A 17,183-nucleotide genomic window follows, 5' to 3' on the forward strand; every position below is an offset into this window, starting at 1 on the left:
CATCCCTGATCTATCCACCTTCCCCTTTTTCCTGGTTTCCTCTTCCCTGAGAGCTTCTCTTCACCCCGCCCCTACTTACTCCATCCTAAAGATATTTTCTTCTCCATCTTCAAAGTTCTTTCTTCTTTATCCCCAACCTCAAAATCTTCTATCCCCCCTCCTATCTGATAACTGAAATCCTCCACTCATCAAACCTCAACAATAACAAAAGGATTATACTGGCACACAAGCAACGTTGAAAAGTCTATTTGATATGACTTCCTTTCTCCAAAAAGACCTATTTGTGTTAGCGAATTTTTATTTTGTAAAGAGAAGTGTGGTCAAACGTATTGAGCCTCAAGGGACTACGGGTACAGTTGGTCAAGGTCATTTCCTGTCTTGTCCTTTATTTTTCAGAACCCTCTGCTTCTATTTATGTGAACTCTCTCCAGGGCGTGCCCAGTTTAGTATAATCATGCTATTAACCTGCCTTTGTTAACATGCTCATGTTAGTAAATTAATATCATGTCCTAGCAGGTATTAAATAGCATCCAGTTAACAAGATCTCACTTTTTGTGGGCTCATGGAAACCTTTAATATGAATGGTAAAGATTTCCTTGCTAGAATGGACAAAAGAACTTTACTCTAGTACAAGTAAATACATAACCCCCAATGCCGCAGTTTTATACACATTAGAAAATAACTGTTGTAAAAATGTATCTCCCTACATATCTAGATAGACAGATATAGATATATTTCCATATGCAAGCAATATTGAAATATATTCTCAACCACTAAGCACAGTTGGACTTTCCTAGAAAAAAACAATATATCCTTTCATACTTTTATTCATTTTCAGATAATCAAATTATGTCAATTTCCACTGTATATGTTCAATACTAACCAGGCTTATGGTAGTGATAATTACAAATTGAAGCATAAGCAAAGAGAAAGAGACACATTTCTTTTAAAAAAGAATTATATGTGTTGGAACGATAGAGATTGAAACTACCAGTGTCTTGAAATAATTGTGGATCAATTTCAGACACCACAGTCAGTGTTTTGTTTTGTTTTTTTACTGCGAGGAACAGCACTCAAAAATATTCAGGTAACATAATAGATGGCAGATAAAGACCTGTACGGTCCATCCAGTCTGCCCAACAATATAAAGTCATTTCATAAGGTATGATGTGATATTACATATACATATTTGATCTTGATTTGTCCTTGCCATGTTCAGGGCATAGACTATAGAAGTCTGCCTGGCACTAGCCTTCTTCTCCAACTACTGAAGCTGTCATCGAAACCCAACTCCAGGCCATTCAAATCTGTCCAGCCATGATCAGGGCACAGACCATAGAAGTATGCCTAGGACTGGCTTTGCTTCTTAATTACTCGTGTTGCTATCTAATCACCGTTAAGCTTGTTTGGTTCCATGCCTTCCATACAGGATTCCTTTGTATTTATCCCATGCAATTCTAAATTTTGTTACTGTTTTCTCCACCACCTCCCATGGGAGGGCATTCCAGGTATCTACCACCCTCTCCATGAAAAAGTACTTCCTGATGTTATTGCTGAGTTGTTGTGTCCCCCACCCCCCCCCCCCCCCCCCCCCTACAATCTAAATTCATGTCTTCTAGTTCTACCACTGTCCCATCGCTAGAAAAGGTTTGTTTGTATATTAATATCCTGCAAATATTTGAATGTCTGAATCATATCACCCTGTCTCTCCTTTGCTTCAGCCCATACACCTTTGGGTCGTTAAGCTTCTCCTTATATATCTTGTGGTGCAGATCCCCAGAGCCCCAGTCGCTTTAGCCTTTCCTCATAGGGAAGTCGTCCCATCCCCTTTATTGCATTAACACAATAACTCAGGTCTCAACAGGAGCAGGAGAGAGACGGACCCCGGCGCCAGGCCCCCCTGGAAGCCAGGCCTGGGGAATATTGCCCCCTGCCCCCCCCATCTCGATGGCCCTGGAAGAAGACGTACAGCTTGACGTCTTCTTTTCACATGATTTTAGTGAAGCAGGGGAGCCATAGTTTCTGCAGAACCTGGCACTGGTGAGAGGGAGCTGATTTGTGACAGTGCCCTGTGTTAGCTCTGGCCTCAAGTTTAAATGTCATTCTCATGCACCCACACACCATTGGAGGAGTCACACTGCTAATCGCTTTCTTTGCCTGAATGTACCAACGTGTGGATGTTATGTTTCCTCAAGTGCAAAGTGGCTAATGGTGCTGTTTGGACCAAGATGGTATTGGTCCTTCCCACAGCAAGGGTGTTAGGCATAGTGAAAGATCTGCTACACAAAGACTCCTAAAGCAGGCGTTTTGATGCCAAAACACAGCAGCTGTGTCGAATTGTTTGAGTTGTTTCAATAAAGATCACCTTTTGAACTAGTGTCTCCCTTGGTCTTTTGGAAAAGCCTATCTACCCTACTCCTTGGATTCTCTCTCAGGTTTAAATGTAACACTTCATAGTAGAGTTTATTCATGCATATTTCTCTTTATCAGTGACCTAGAAGTGTGCATTCATGTATAAAGAAAAAGTAAGACTTGGCTAGTTGAAGATTCTACCAAGTTGTTTTTGTTAACTCTTCATTTTGTCTCTGGCTTCAGATCGATTTTTGGTTCCCCGATTCTGTCACACAAATACGACCATCCCTGCACGTGGACTTCCGAGTTGAATTTCACCAAGTTTTGGATGTGCAGTCTCTTCTTGCACAGAAAGGAATGAAATATGAGTAGGTTTTCCTTTATCCTACATTTTAAGACATGAGTTCCAAAAGGTCAATAGGAGAAACCAGCATGTCACAGCTCTTTGCTTTACTTCCTAACCTTAAATTATAGATTTTAAATATACCCATAACCTACCCATTCTATACACATAGCCAAACCCCCTTTTCAACCATACAACTTAGAATTTATGCGCATTGCGTTATAGAATACGCTTAATTCAGTTGTGCAAATAAATTCTAATTATTAACAATTAGTGTCAATAATTGCTTGTTAATTGACAATTATCAGTGCTGATTAGCTGGTTAACTAAGTTGCTTGCGCAAATACAGAATACGACTATATTTGCATATGCAACTTAAATTGCACTATTTAGAATCCGGGGGATTATTTCTGATGAAAAAACTACCAGCACAGAAAAGACATGAAGAAGAACATAAGTATTTTGTATCCAGGGCAAATTTCATCCCTACTTTCTGTTTGAAAATTGCATTGGATAAAATGTACCCACACACTTTATCCCAATGCAGACGGTATGAATATTTCCCCACAGATTATTATTTATTTATGGCATTTTTACCCCACATTAACCCAAACAAGTTTGGGTTCAATGTGGCTTATATCAAACTTTTAAAGCAAATTTACAATAAGAGAACTTTAATAAAAATATAAAACAATAATAGGTAAAAACATCCAAGCAGTAAGATGACTCATTTTGAAATAAATTAACTAAAGGAATAACAATCACAACAGTGGCAAGGAATTCACTATAATTATAAGCGAACTGAATTCTTTCAATATTATACATGAATCAAATGATCCTCTTGCTATATTTGGAAACCTCAAATAGAACATACTGAGATTAAAAATTTGCAGTTTCATATTATGTGGCCACTATAGATATATGATATATGCAACCATCTTGGACCTAGCATCTTATCAGTCAATAGATTTCTGGATCTCCATTCTAGGTTTTGATAGTACACTAGGTGTTAGTAGTTGCAATGTATTTTATCAAGTGGTTTCCCTGAGTTTTTCAATATACATCCAGAAGTTCATTGACTTCTATTTCCCACTTCTTCATACAGAACCCTCTTTTAGTTGACAATTTAGGACATACCTACCGCAGCTCATTATGAAAACTAACAGGATATATGCATGAATCATATGGAAAGCATAAAAATGCATCAAAAAAGGGAAAGCAACCCTAAGGGCAAAATCTGAGCAGGAAAAAGTAGGGATAGACAAAAAAAAACCTTCCAATCCAACATGGAGTAATGTGAAACATGTTTTAATGATGATATCAATAAATATGCAAGCAGGCTCGACACAGACCCGTGTTTTGGCACTCAGTGCCTGCCTCAGGAGTCGAGTATCATGGGTAAAGCTTGCTTTATAACAATATGTTGAGCATGCACCTGAAAGGTGCAGCAACAATAAAAGTGTCTCGTTTCCGACCTCCTAAAGGATCAATTTCGCGATCACCATTAGAATGAATGGGGAAAACATATAGAAAGCATACCTTGATATATTTTGACCCTAGTTTTCATAAAATAGTTGTCAGAAAATTAGTTAAAATGGAAATAATTATATAGGCAGTTACAAAGACAGTGGTGGTTTTACAGAATTAACGGCTGCCTCTAAAAAAAGTGATTTGGCAGGTATAACTACTACTACTACTTGACATTTCTAAAGCACTACTAGGGTTATGCAGCGCTGTACAATTTAACATAGAAGGACAATCCCTGCTCAAGGAGCTTACAATCTAAAGGACAAATGTACAGTCAGTCAAATAGGTTAGGTGCCTAAAGCAACATTGAAGAGGTGGGCTTTGAGCAAAGATTTGAAGATGGGTAGGGAGGGGGCTTGGCGTAAGGGCTCAGGAAGTTTATTCCAAGCATAGGGTGAGGCGAGGCAGAATGAGCGGAGTCTGGAGTTGGCGGTGGTGGAGAAGGGTACTGAGAGGAGGGATTTGTCCTGTGAGCGGAGGTTACGGGTGGGAACGTAAGGGGAAATGAGGGTAGAGAGGTAATGAGGGGCTGCAGACTGAGTGCATTTGTAGGTAAGAAGGAGAAGCTTGAACTGTATGCGGTATCTGATTGGAAGCCAGTGAAGTGACCTGAGGAAAGGGGTGATATGAGTATATCGGTTCAGGCGGAATATAAGACGTGCAGCAGAGTTCTGAACGGATTGAAGGGGGGATAAAAGAAGAACATGTCATGTAGATGTTGCAAGAAATTAATCTCTCCATAATGACCACTTATTCAGAAACTTTCTTGTTGAAAACTGCTTCCCTTTTTTTTCCCAAATTAAATTCACTGGAATTTTTTCCAAGAAAAGACAAATCTACCTGTTAATAGAAAAGCAAAAAAAAAAAAATACAGAAATTAATTGGAAAAATAAGATCACCTGGTTTTGATCAGGCCCATATAAAGGAGAAGGAGGAGTAATCCAGAAGCAAATAAATGGCTAATGTATCAATAGAGTAACCCCCCTCATTCCATAAATTTGCACGTCCAACTTGATGCATAGCATGTAAATTTCACATGCATGTTACAGAGTAAGATCAGTTATGTGACCTAATTGAATAATTAGATGGTACTTGGCTTTAACAACCAATAATTGGCTATTATTTATTTTTTAAAATTATGTACCCTGTTTTTGGCAAAAGCCATTCAAGATGGTTTACAAATATAAAACAAATAAAATACAAAATGCAAAACTCACACATACAAATTAAGGGGTCCTTTTACTAAACTGTGGCAAAATATGGCCTTAGCACCCTTGTGCAGGTTTTTCCTGCGTACTAAGGCCATTTTCACTGCAGCCTCTTTCTGTTTTTTGTATTAAATGGGCATGCACTAATGTTGCATTAGCACATGGCCATTAAAAACATTACTGTGTTTGCACCTTCTGCCACCCATTTTGTAGACAGTAAGGGCTCACATGCTATTCCTGCGCTAATTAGTTAGCATGCAATAATGTAGCTGTGCTAATTGAGAGGCCCTTTTACTAAACTGCGTAGGTGCCGGGGCATGCATTAGCTAGGCAGTAGTTCTAATTTGACACGTGCTGTATGCACGTAGGTGCCTACGCGCCTTAGTAAAGGGTCCCTTAACTCTCCATTGCCCAGGTACAAAAAACTTAGGGGGCCTTTTTACTAAGGCGCACCCAAAAGTGGCCTGTGCTGGTGTAGGTGAGTGTTTTGGCTGTGCGCTGGTCCATTTCCTCAGTATACCTGGAAAAAAGGCATTTTTTTTAATGTGCCAGAAAATGGATGTACGGCAAAATGAAAACCAGTGCATGTCCCTTCTCGGCCTGAGACCTTACCACCACCCATTGACTTAGCAGTAAGGTCTCACGAGCTAAGCATCCAGCAAGCGTCAACTGCCCATTACAAATGGAATTATTGCCCAGGGCATGCAGTAGCCGGGCGGTAGTACCAATTTGACCTGCGTTGGACACACATAGGCGCCTATGTGTGCCTTTCTAAAAGGGCCCCTTAGACTGTAAGCCCTCTCGGGTCAGAGGAAGTACCTGCAAATAATGTGTACAGCACTGTGTACCTCAAGTAGCGCTATAGAAATGATTAGTAGTAGTAGTACCATAAGTGTTTATAGCTTAAGTTAAGCACATAGTTGTGGACTTATACTTGTATTCTGTATTGGTAGTTCCAGACACAACTGCTGTTATAGAATTCACGCTTAGCACATATCATCTCATCACCTAACTTCACTCACTCTATGGAGAATTACTCTCTAAAAATAACCTATCCCTATTAGAAGCCTTGCGCAATTGGCAGGAGAAAAAGAAAATTAACTAATTATCATTCTGAATGATTTTAAATCAAAAAATAAAGGGACCCTTTTACTAAGCTGCGGTTAAAAGTGGCCTGTGTTAGTGTGGGTACGTGAAATTGGTGCACGCTGGGCCATTTTTTACCGTGGCGGGTAAAAAGGCCTTTTTTAAATGGGGCAATAAATGGCCGTGCGCTAATATTAAAAGTAGCGCACAGCTATTTACTACCTGAGCCCTTACTGCCACCTTGGCGGAAAGGGCTCACACGCTACTCATGTGATAATCAGGCAGCACGCGGCAATGTGACCGCGCTGTCGATTACCGCCAGGAATGCCCCCTGCGAAAGAAAACATAAAATTGTTTCTACTGCAGGAAACTGCCCGTGCCAACTTCGGAACTACCGCTGGGTGTCCACACTACCCTAGCAGTAAGGTCGATTTGGCGAATGCTACTCCCCCTGTAGCCTAACGCAGCTTAGTAAAAGGACCCCCAAAAGGTTTATTCCCTTCCAATTTAACTATGAGATTTCAAGAAAAAAAAAAGCACCATATATGGAAGCATCAACTTTTGTATTAAAAATATTTCTTTAATCTTTTTTTATTAATACTTGCTTACTTATTTCAGAGTGCTGATCAACAATTTAGAATTGGCCTTGGAGAAAGAGTTTGATAATAATGCTCGAGCTATTGGACACAATTATGAGAAATACAACAACTGGGATACGGTATGATTCATAACGATACACTTTCCTCTTTATATACTGATTCTATGCTTGGATCTGGATTTCATGTCTTAGGTTTCCTATTTTTTATATATATATATATATATATATTTTTTTTTTTATAAAACAGATAGCTGCCTGGACTGCAAGCATTGCTGCTGAGAATCCAGATCTTGTTTCTCGTTCTCAGATCGGAACAACCTACGAAGGTCGCCCCATGTACCTCCTTAAAGTAATCACTCCTTTTCAGTACTATTGACTCGATAGTGATTTGATTCATATTCTGCAGTAGGTTTAGGATCATTGCAGAACTGCCTTCAAATATATAACCTAAGAATGATTCTTAAAACGTCCAGATTTTGTCTATGTCAGATATAACAGTTGCAAACTAGGGCCTTTTTCTGTCAAGCCACACTAGCGGCTCCCGGTGCGGTAATGCCGACAAAATCCATTTACTGTGAATAAACTCCGTCGGCTTTGCCGCGTGGGAACCACTAGCGCAGCTTCCTAAAAGAGGCCCTATATGTTAGGTGATATTTTGAAACTACGCACAATAAATTAGGATAATCAGACTACTCACAAATTCTAGCACTTCCTGATGGCCAGCTACTCAAATTGGTGCAAAGTACACAGACCAGGAATTTGGGATTCTATCAGGTACTTGTGATCTGAATGAGCCACTGTTGGAAGCAGGATACCGTGCTAGAAGGACCATTGGTCTGATCCAGTATGGCTATTCTTATAATCTGTAGGGAAGGAGGAGCAGGAACTTTGCCACCTCCAAAAGTTTGCCACTCTAGACACAAGCCACCCTATGTTCAAAGCAACATAAACAGGCAGGAGGAGCTCCTGCTTGCTTAAATTGCTTTGAGCTACCCAACCACTGATATTCAGCAGTATTAAACCAAACAGTGCCACTGAATATCATCTCTAACCACCCATGCTGAAAGTGGGCAGGTCAAGAATGTTATAAGAGGCGAAACGGAGAAGGAACCAGCGATTATGCGGGTGCCGGCAATATTCAGTGTCGAGACCCACGTAGCTAACCCAGCCAAGAGCTCCTTTTACTAAGCAGCGGTAAGCCCAATGCGGGCTTACCGCTCGCTATACAGGAAGGACCGCTGGGCTACCGCAGCAGCCCGACAGTACTTCCCACCCCTAGCACGCCGTCATTTTCGGCGCAACAAAAATGTATTTACTCAGACACACGTATCGGACATGTGTCAAAAATGAAATTACCGCAAGAGCCACATGGTAGCCGGGCGGTAAGTCCATTTTGGCGTGTGTAGACGCTTACGTGGCTTAGTAAAAGGGCCCCTGAGCATGTCCTAAGGACTAGATTGAGAATCCCTGTAGTACTCTAATAATTTATAACCAGTAGATCTGTTCATCATGATTTTGTGCTTTCTTTCTTTTGATTTTTCCTCAAATATCAGCTAATCCCTAACTAGTTAGATTCTGTGGCTCAAATGACCAAGAAAATCTCACCAGTATTCATTTCATTTATAAAAGGGCATTATTAATGTCAATACAAGATAAAATGTGAAGGTGAGAAGAGAGTGAAATATAGCTAAACATTTTTTTTAATAATATGTTCAAGGTGACTCTTAAATTTCTGACAGCCTATATAAGTATAAACTGTGATCATGAGTCCTGCCAGTAAATATCCTAGGCTTTTCTTTTCTGAAGGGCAATACATTCTCAGGCACATTATTCGGTTTTAATTATAGAAACTGGTCTGTCTTCAGCCCTTGCTGCATTGCACCTGCTGACTTGGGAGGATCATCTTTCAATAGATTGTTTTTATTGCTCTCAGAAAACAGAGTTATTTTGTGCTCTCTGATTGTCGTAGGTTGGCAAAAGTGGCTCAAGTAAAAATGCCGTCTTTATGGATTGTGGTTTTCATGCACGAGAATGGATCTCCCCTGCTTTCTGCCAGTGGTTTGTCAAAGAGGTCAGTGCTATCCTGCTTTCATTAATACAGCTATTAATGCCTTCAACTAAAATATGTGATATTGAAACCGTGGGAGACAGTCCACATAAGTGCCGCATTTCCGGTGACCAGCACTGAATATCCGGGGAGGTTTATGACTGGCTCAAACTTACCCAGCTAAGGGGTCCTTTTACAATGGTGCGCTGAAAAATGGGCTGCAGTAGTGTAGGCGTGTGTTATGGATGCGCACAGATCCATTTTTCAGCGCACCTGTAAAAAAGGCCTTTTTTTTAATTTTTACCGAAAATGGACGTGCGGCAAAATAAAAATTGGTGCCCGTCCATTTTGGGTCTGAGACCTTACTGACAGCCATTGGCTTAGCGGTAAGGCCTCTTGTGTTAACCGGGTGGTAATGACCTACACATGTAGAATGCCCCTTGACACGCATAGCTGATGCGCGTCAGAAACTAAGAATTATTTTTCAGATGCATGTGGCGGACGTGTGTCAAAAATGAAATTACCACAAGGGCCACATGGGAGCCGGGTGGTAACTTCAAACTGGCGCACGTTGGGTGCATGTAGGCACCTATGCAGCTTAGTAAAAGGACCCCTGAGTCAATATTTGACACTGGCCAGTTAAGTGTATGGCAATCAAAGATAGGACTGCTATTTAGGCTGTCCAATCTGGCCACTAAGCTTAGCCAGCCAGTGTTTGAATATATTTGTAGACAGCTGGCTATATCGTGCAGCCGCTGTGCGCTAAGGGCCCGCTTCTATATATGGTACCTAAAATTAATGCGTGTTAGGCAATCGCGTCTAAGGATGTTCTAAAGATCGTGCATAAATCTACACACGGTATTAGAATATGCTTAGGTGTAGTTCATGTGGCTAAATCTATGGGTGTCCATTTAGACCAACGAAAAGCTGGTGTAAATCCCTGTGCATAGAGTTATGCACATTGGCCCCATATTTTATAACAATGCATGTAGATTTTGGAATACCCACGAAATGCTAATTTCCATGCCCCTAAGCATGCCACTTTTTGCCTGCACACATTAGAATTTAGGCGCAGTACATTACAGAATACACTTAGCAATGTATGTGCCTAAATTCTAATTTTTGCCAATTAGTGCTCGTTATTGCTTGTTAAGAGCTTAACAGCTTGTTAAAATAATTAATCTATGTGCATTAATGTGTTCTGTGTTAGTTTTTGTATCTACAATATTTGAGGACTTTGGTTGAGCAACTGCAGATAAAATATATCTTCCAAAGCCAAAGCTGTGTTTGTTATTTGGAAACTGGAGAGATAATATATCTACACCAGGTTCCCCCTGCTCATGACATAAATCAGGGTTGTCCAACCTCGATCCTCGAGGGCTGCAATCTCAGTCAGGTTTTCAGGATTTCCCCAATGAATATGCATGAGATCTATTTCTATGCACTGCGTCCACTGTATACAAATAGATCTTATGCATACTCATTGGGGAAATCCTGAAAACCCAAACTGAAGAGGGCCGAGGTTGGACACCCCTGACATAAATGGTGGCCTGTATGTGGAGTTGAAGAGCCGCGTGAGAAGCACTGTGGTCTGGAGGCTGAAGAGCAACATAAAGTACTCATCACAATGACAGCAAATCAGGACTGACAAGCCTATCCTGTGTGACCACTTTGGGCAGACAAGATTGGCAAACCTGAATGCAACCACAAAAAACATCTTTCCACTTTCCACAAAGGTCTACTAGGATCTAGTATAAACTAACCAGAGTTCACAAAACTAGTGTAACACTTGTCACTGCTCTGAACACAGGGGAAGCAGAGCCCTGTTCAGCCTGCAACTGACATGCACTACCATGCTGCAGTAGATCTGAGGCCCTCTGTTACCTAGTAGATTAGGAAATTCATTCAGTAAAATTGTTTTATTGAATCATATACATTCTGCTATTTCAAAGGATGTAGCTGTGGCAGTCTCTGTCCATAGTACACCCACAATAAGAATTGCCATGTTGGGTATTTAACACAGCACTAAATGAGTGCTAACAATTAACATGGTGATGCACAGTTAGCAAACATTAAAACCAATATTAAATACCTAACATGGCTTAGTCAATATGCATTGCATGAGTTAAAACTAGGGAGGGAGCTCCTATTTGTCTATAACATGCAATAGTTCAAGAGGTAATTACCTAGGCAGTGACAGGTACCCAGGGCCAGCCAGCCCCAGTAATCAAATCCAAGTCTTGCTTCATGGTCTCAACAAAAGTTCCTACAGCCTTTTCTGTAAAGATTTATTTGACTCACACCACTGCAACTATGACCATCAATAGTTCATGTAGAAATGTTTATATATTTAATTTTATAGGACCACTCACCTCTCTCTTTCTTTTGTAGGCTGTCAATAAGTATGGTACTGATAATGAAATCACCAGTCTTCTCAATAACCTGGACTTCTACATCCTGCCAGTCGTAAACATTGATGGCTATGTCTACACATGGACCAATGTATGCATTTGCAGCTATGAATTGACTGTTATGTTTAGATGGCAAAGAACATTGTTAGGGTATTATTTAATATTAACAATTTTTTTTCCAGAATCGGATGTGGAGAAAGACCCGTTCCAAGAATGCAAACAGCAACTGTATTGGCACTGATCCCAACAGGAATTTTGATGCCGGGTGGTGTAGTAAGTATTCCAAAGTCCTCGCATTACAAATTCAAGTTAGTCCATTTTAAGGTAATAAATAGAAATAAAATAAAACAAAGGAAAAGAAAGAAAAATAAAGTGATACCTTTTTTATTGGACTAACAATACATTTTTTGACAAGCTACTTGAAGGCAATGCCTTCTTCTTCATATCCTGTATTTAATCAGTTAACGGCTAAGATTGTGAGCAGGATGGCATGTTGCAGTTATGAAACCAAAATCAAACTTCACATAAACGAGTGCTCAAAAAGCAGGAAAAAGCCTCAGGCCGCTGAAATGCTTAAAATATGCTCTCTCTATACGTAGCTCAATCATAAGCAAAAAAAACCTCCTTAAAACTTTAAATGGTGTCATCAGCCTTAATGAATGAAAATGTATCTGAGTAAAGTGCCAAATCACTGTTTAGATCCAACAGTGGCCATTGTTTCATCAAGCTGCCTCAGAAATCTGACAAAAGTGAAATTGTGGTGTTTCTACCTACCTGTTCTGGATTATAATTTTTTTATGGACTTGGCCTCTTTTGAACCCTGTTATGGTTGTCACTTAAGTCACATTCTCCATTAACAGATTCCATAACTTAAGCATACACTATATGATAAAAATACTTTTTGCTTTCAATTTGCTAGCTGTTGTATTTGGTGTATGTTGTGCTGAACATTTTCCTATTACAAAGACTAATCTCATTGGAATAATAAATATAAATAAATTAATAAGCAAATTATTATATAAGTGCTGTATGATGTATCCAACTTTCTTTTATCTGTATAGCTGTTGGTGCCTCAAACAACCCATGTTCTGATACTTACTGTGGGTCTGTTCCTGAATCTGAAAAGGAGACCAAGGCTTTGGCTGACTTCATTCGTTCCAAAAAGTCTACTATTAAGGCTTATTTGACAATTCACTCCTATTCTCAAATGTTGCTCTTCCCCTACTCATACAAAAGTTCTCTTACAAAAGACCATGCTGAATTGGTAAGGACAGTACTACAGAAATATGTTGTACATGCTATTTGTCTTTTTCTTTTTTGGAAGTCTACCTGCTTGAAAGATGTTCCAGTCAAAACCTGTAAATGCACCTTGAGGATACTTTACTAGTCCACAAATGGCATCAGTTAAATTATTATTTCTGTAACTTGAAAATTTCAAGGCATCAAAATCTGGATAGACTCTCATATTTTTTGAAATTCAGTAATGACATTACCCGCAATTCTGCGAGCTTAGCAATGCAGATCGAAGGGCTCTCACTTTTCTCCTGCAAGTAAGAAAGGGGAACCGAAACACTACAGAATGAAAGTACAGCATTCCAGAGGGATGTGAGGCAGGTTTCTATGCTATAGAGTAGATTAAAAATATAAGAACATAACCGTTGCCATACTGGGCCAGACTGAAGGTTCATCAAGCCCAGTATTATGTTTCCATCAGTGGCCAATCCAGGTCACAAGTACTTGGCAAGATCCCAACAGAGTAAAACAGATTTTATGCTGCTTATCCTAGAAATAAGCAGTGTATTTTCCCAAGTCCAACTTAATAATGGCTTATGGACTTTTGTTTTAGGAAATTAGCCAAACCTTTTTTTAACCCTGCTGTGCTAAATGCTTTTACCATGTTTTTTTGGCAATGAATTCCAGAGTTTAATCACACGTTGAGTGAAGAAATATTTTCTCTGATTTCTTGTAAATTTGCTACTCAGTAGCTTCATTGTGTGCCCTCTAGTCCTTGTTTTTTTGGAAAGAGTAAAAAACCAATTCATTCTACCCGTTCCACACCACTCAGTATTTTATAGACCTCTAATCATATCTCCACTCAGCCGTCTCTTCTCCAAGCTGAAGAGTCCTAGCCACTTTAGCCTTTCCTCATAGGGAAGTCATCCTATCCCCTTTATCATTTTCGTTGTCCTTTTCTGTACCTTTTCAGCACATCAAAATATTCTTACATTTACCTAAATCACTTATCCAGTGAACCTAAAGCTGATTTTCAACCAGCTTATCCATGTAGTCCTAAACTTAAATGGATAAGTTATCTGTTTAAGTTAGAACCATATTCTACTTAAACAGTCCTGCTTAAATGAGTAAAGGCCAGCCATGGCATTTAAAGATACACCAGTAGCATTATCCAGGTACCAGCAATATTCATTGTTGGCACCTAGATAGCTATTCAGGCAACTTAGGACAGCTTTTTTTTCTATCCTAACTTGTGCAGATAGCTATCTGGATACTGGCACAGAGTATTGCTGGTATCTAGAAAATTTCTGGCTCCATCCAGGCTTCGCCTCTGGACTGCCTCAGGGCTATCTGGAGAACGCTGAGGTAGTCTGCTGGGCTTTTCAGTGGCATTATCCAGATAAAGTTGCTGAAAATTTGCTTCAGGCTGGTACTCGTTTAGCAGTGAAATTTACCCACTAAACACTTATCTGTCAAAGTGCTGATGGCTAAATAGCATAACTAGGTGTCCAACATTACACTCAGATTTTCAAAGAAGCAATTATACACATATCTGTCATTGAAAATACATCACTTTGGATGGCCAGGCAAACGTGTAGGGAGATACATTTATAAAGCTTTTTTGTTTTGCATGTAAAGCCTGCTTTACACACAAAGGCTCTTATAGATTCGGTAAATGGGCCCAAAGTGAGGCGACAGAATGTTCCGCGCTAAGCATGAATTCTATAAAAGCAGTTTCATGTGGAATTGTGTTTATCAAATACAAGCTTAAGTCATTTTCATGACTAACCTTAAGCTCAAGCAAACAAGCAGTGTAGTGGCCCTCGGATGGAACAAAAGGCAGAAAAAGCAACCTTTATTCGGCAACCTTCCAAAGGCTACTGTAAAATGCTCTCTCCTAACCAGGGGCGTATCTGCTTTGGGGCCACAGGGGCCTGGCCCCCGTAGATTTGCCCCTGGACCCCCCTACCGATGACCCTCTCAATCCCCCCTCCCGCCGTCAACCCGCCGTCAATCCGCCGTCGCCTCGCCTACCTTTGCTGGCGGGGGACCCCAACCCCCGCCAGCCGAAGTCGTCTTCCTTCCTTTGTTTGGGTTTAGTTTCTGATGTCCTGCATGCACGTACAACGTGCAGGACGTCAGAAACCAAACCCAAACGAAGGAAGGAAGACGCCTTCGGCTGGCGGGGGTTGGGGTCCCCCGCCAGCAAAGGTAGGCGAGGCGACGGCGGATTGACGGCGGGAGGGGGGAGGTTGAAAGTAGTTGGAGCTTGGAGGTGGTGGTGTTGGCGGCGGCGGGCGGGGGGTGTCGTCGTCATCATCTTCGGTGGGGGGGTCAGCGGCACCGGGGGGGGGGGCTAAAATGTGCCCCCTCACCTCGGCTCTGGCCTCCCCTACCGCTGAACTTCAGATATGCCCCTGCTCTTAACTGCTATTAGTTAGGCGTGGAGGTGGAATTATTCTATAACTCTGTGCCTAAATCCTGGGAACATTCATGCCCTGCCCATGCCCCTCCCATTCCCTGCACATGTCCCTCCCTTGGCCACACCCCTTTGTAGTTGCACATGAGATAAATTAAGCGCACAGGTTATAGAATAGGGGCACAGAGCAGATACATATGTAACCAGTAATTAGTGCCAGCTAGTGCTTGTAATTGAATATTGTGTTCAATTCTGGTCGCCACATCTCAAAAAAGATAAAGTGAAATTAGAAAAGGTACAGAGAAGGGTGACAAATGATAAAGGGGATGGGATGACTTCCCTATGAGGAAAGGCCATAGCGGCTATTTTTTTTGTTTGTTACATTTGTACCCTGCGCTTTCCCACTCCTGGCAGGCTCAATGCGGCGGGCAATGGAGGGTTAAGTGACTTGCCCAGAGTCACAAGGAGCTGCCTGTGCTGGGAATCGAACTCAGTTCCTCAGTCCACCACCCTAACCACTAGGCCACTCCTCCACTAGGGCTCTTCAGCTTGGAAAAAAGACGGCTGAGGGGAGATGATAGAGGTCTATAAAATAATGAGTGGAGTGGAACAGGTAGACGTGAATCACTTGTTTACTTTTTCCAAAATACTAGGACTAGGGGGCATGCAATGACGCTACAAAGTAGCAAATTTAAAACGAATTGGAGAAAATTGTTCCTCACTCAACATGTAATTAATCTCTGGAATTCGTTGCCAGAGAATGTAGTAAAAGCAGTTAGCTTAGTGCGGTTTAAAAAAGGTTTGGATAGCTTCCTAAAAGAAAAGTCCATAAGCCATTATCAAAATGGACTTGGGGAAAATCCACTGCTTATTTCTAGGATAAGCAGGATAAAATGTATTGTACATTTTTGGAATCTTGTCTGGTACTTGTGATCTGGATTGGCCACTGTTGGAAACAGGATGCGGGCTTGATGGACCTTCGGTCTGTCCCAGTAAAGCAATACTTATGTGCTTATATAATGATTTATTGTTATCACCAATTTAGCCAATTGCTTTACATGCCTAACTTTGGGTGACTTATGCAGAATTTGTGGGAGGGGGTGCCTGCATACCACAGTACACACATGGAAGCTGTGTGCTTACTTTTAGATGATCTGCATATGGGCATTCCCAAGGGTGTAGTCTTGGTGATGCCATGTTAGGATTGTAATACACATGTGTTATAAAATATGCATGTACACACACCCAGCAAATACATGTGCACTTCTGTAAATATTTTAGAAAAGACTCTATGTCAGCAGATTCTTTTCAAAAATATTACTGGAATTATGCACATCCTGAACTGGACATCTCAATTCTGATCTCTATGGGGTCCTTTTATTAAGCCACTCTAAGACTACCACGTGAGTAGCGTGCACCAAATCAACTGTACCGCCATGGTAGTGTGGGTGCCTGTTGGTCATTCTGAAGTTGGCACGTGCAGTTTCCTGGGTAAAAATTAATTTTCTACTTTCTACCACGGGGGGCATTTTCAGCGGTAATCGGCAGCACAACCACATTGCCACGTGCTGCTTGATTACCGCACAAATAGCAAATGAGCCCTTTCCGCCAAGTAAATAGGTTACGGTAAGGACTCAGGCAGTAAATAGTCGTGCATTACTTTTAATATTAGTGCACAGCCATTTACTGCCCCATTTTTAAAAAGGCCTTTTTGCCCACTGCGGTAAAAAATGGCCCAGCGTGCGCCAATTTCTCGCACCCACACTAGTGCAGGCCACTTTTTACGGTAGTTTAGTAAAAGGGCTCCTATATTTTATATAAAATTAGATTCATCAGGTGCAAGTTATATACATTTGTAACTTAAAATACTATTCATGTTCAGACACCATCAAATTTAAGGATTGTTCCACAATATTATAGTTCCTACACAAATATAAACTGTTTCTTCTGACACATGTG

The 17,183-nt window shown here is 40.8% G+C and overlaps 1 protein-coding gene across 1 annotated transcript in view; it reads left to right on the plus strand.

The window, feature by feature from the left end:
- Positions 1-17,183, plus strand: part of CPB1 (carboxypeptidase B1) — a 36,745-nt gene that overhangs the window by 12,174 nt on the left and 7,388 nt on the right. Inside the window, exons 3-9 of the mRNA XM_030216178.1 lie at positions 2,596-2,720; positions 7,135-7,234; positions 7,362-7,463; positions 9,084-9,185; positions 11,553-11,663; positions 11,755-11,845; positions 12,634-12,836. Of these exons, the coding sequence (XP_030072038.1) occupies positions 2,596-2,720; positions 7,135-7,234; positions 7,362-7,463; positions 9,084-9,185; positions 11,553-11,663; positions 11,755-11,845; positions 12,634-12,836 (834 nt within the window). The remainder of the gene's footprint in view (positions 1-2,595; positions 2,721-7,134; positions 7,235-7,361; positions 7,464-9,083; positions 9,186-11,552; positions 11,664-11,754; positions 11,846-12,633; positions 12,837-17,183) is intronic.

The sequence above is a fragment of the Microcaecilia unicolor genome, chromosome 10 (genome assembly GCF_901765095.1).
Source record: "Microcaecilia unicolor chromosome 10, aMicUni1.1, whole genome shotgun sequence".
Taxonomy (NCBI): domain Eukaryota; kingdom Metazoa; phylum Chordata; class Amphibia; order Gymnophiona; family Siphonopidae; genus Microcaecilia; species Microcaecilia unicolor.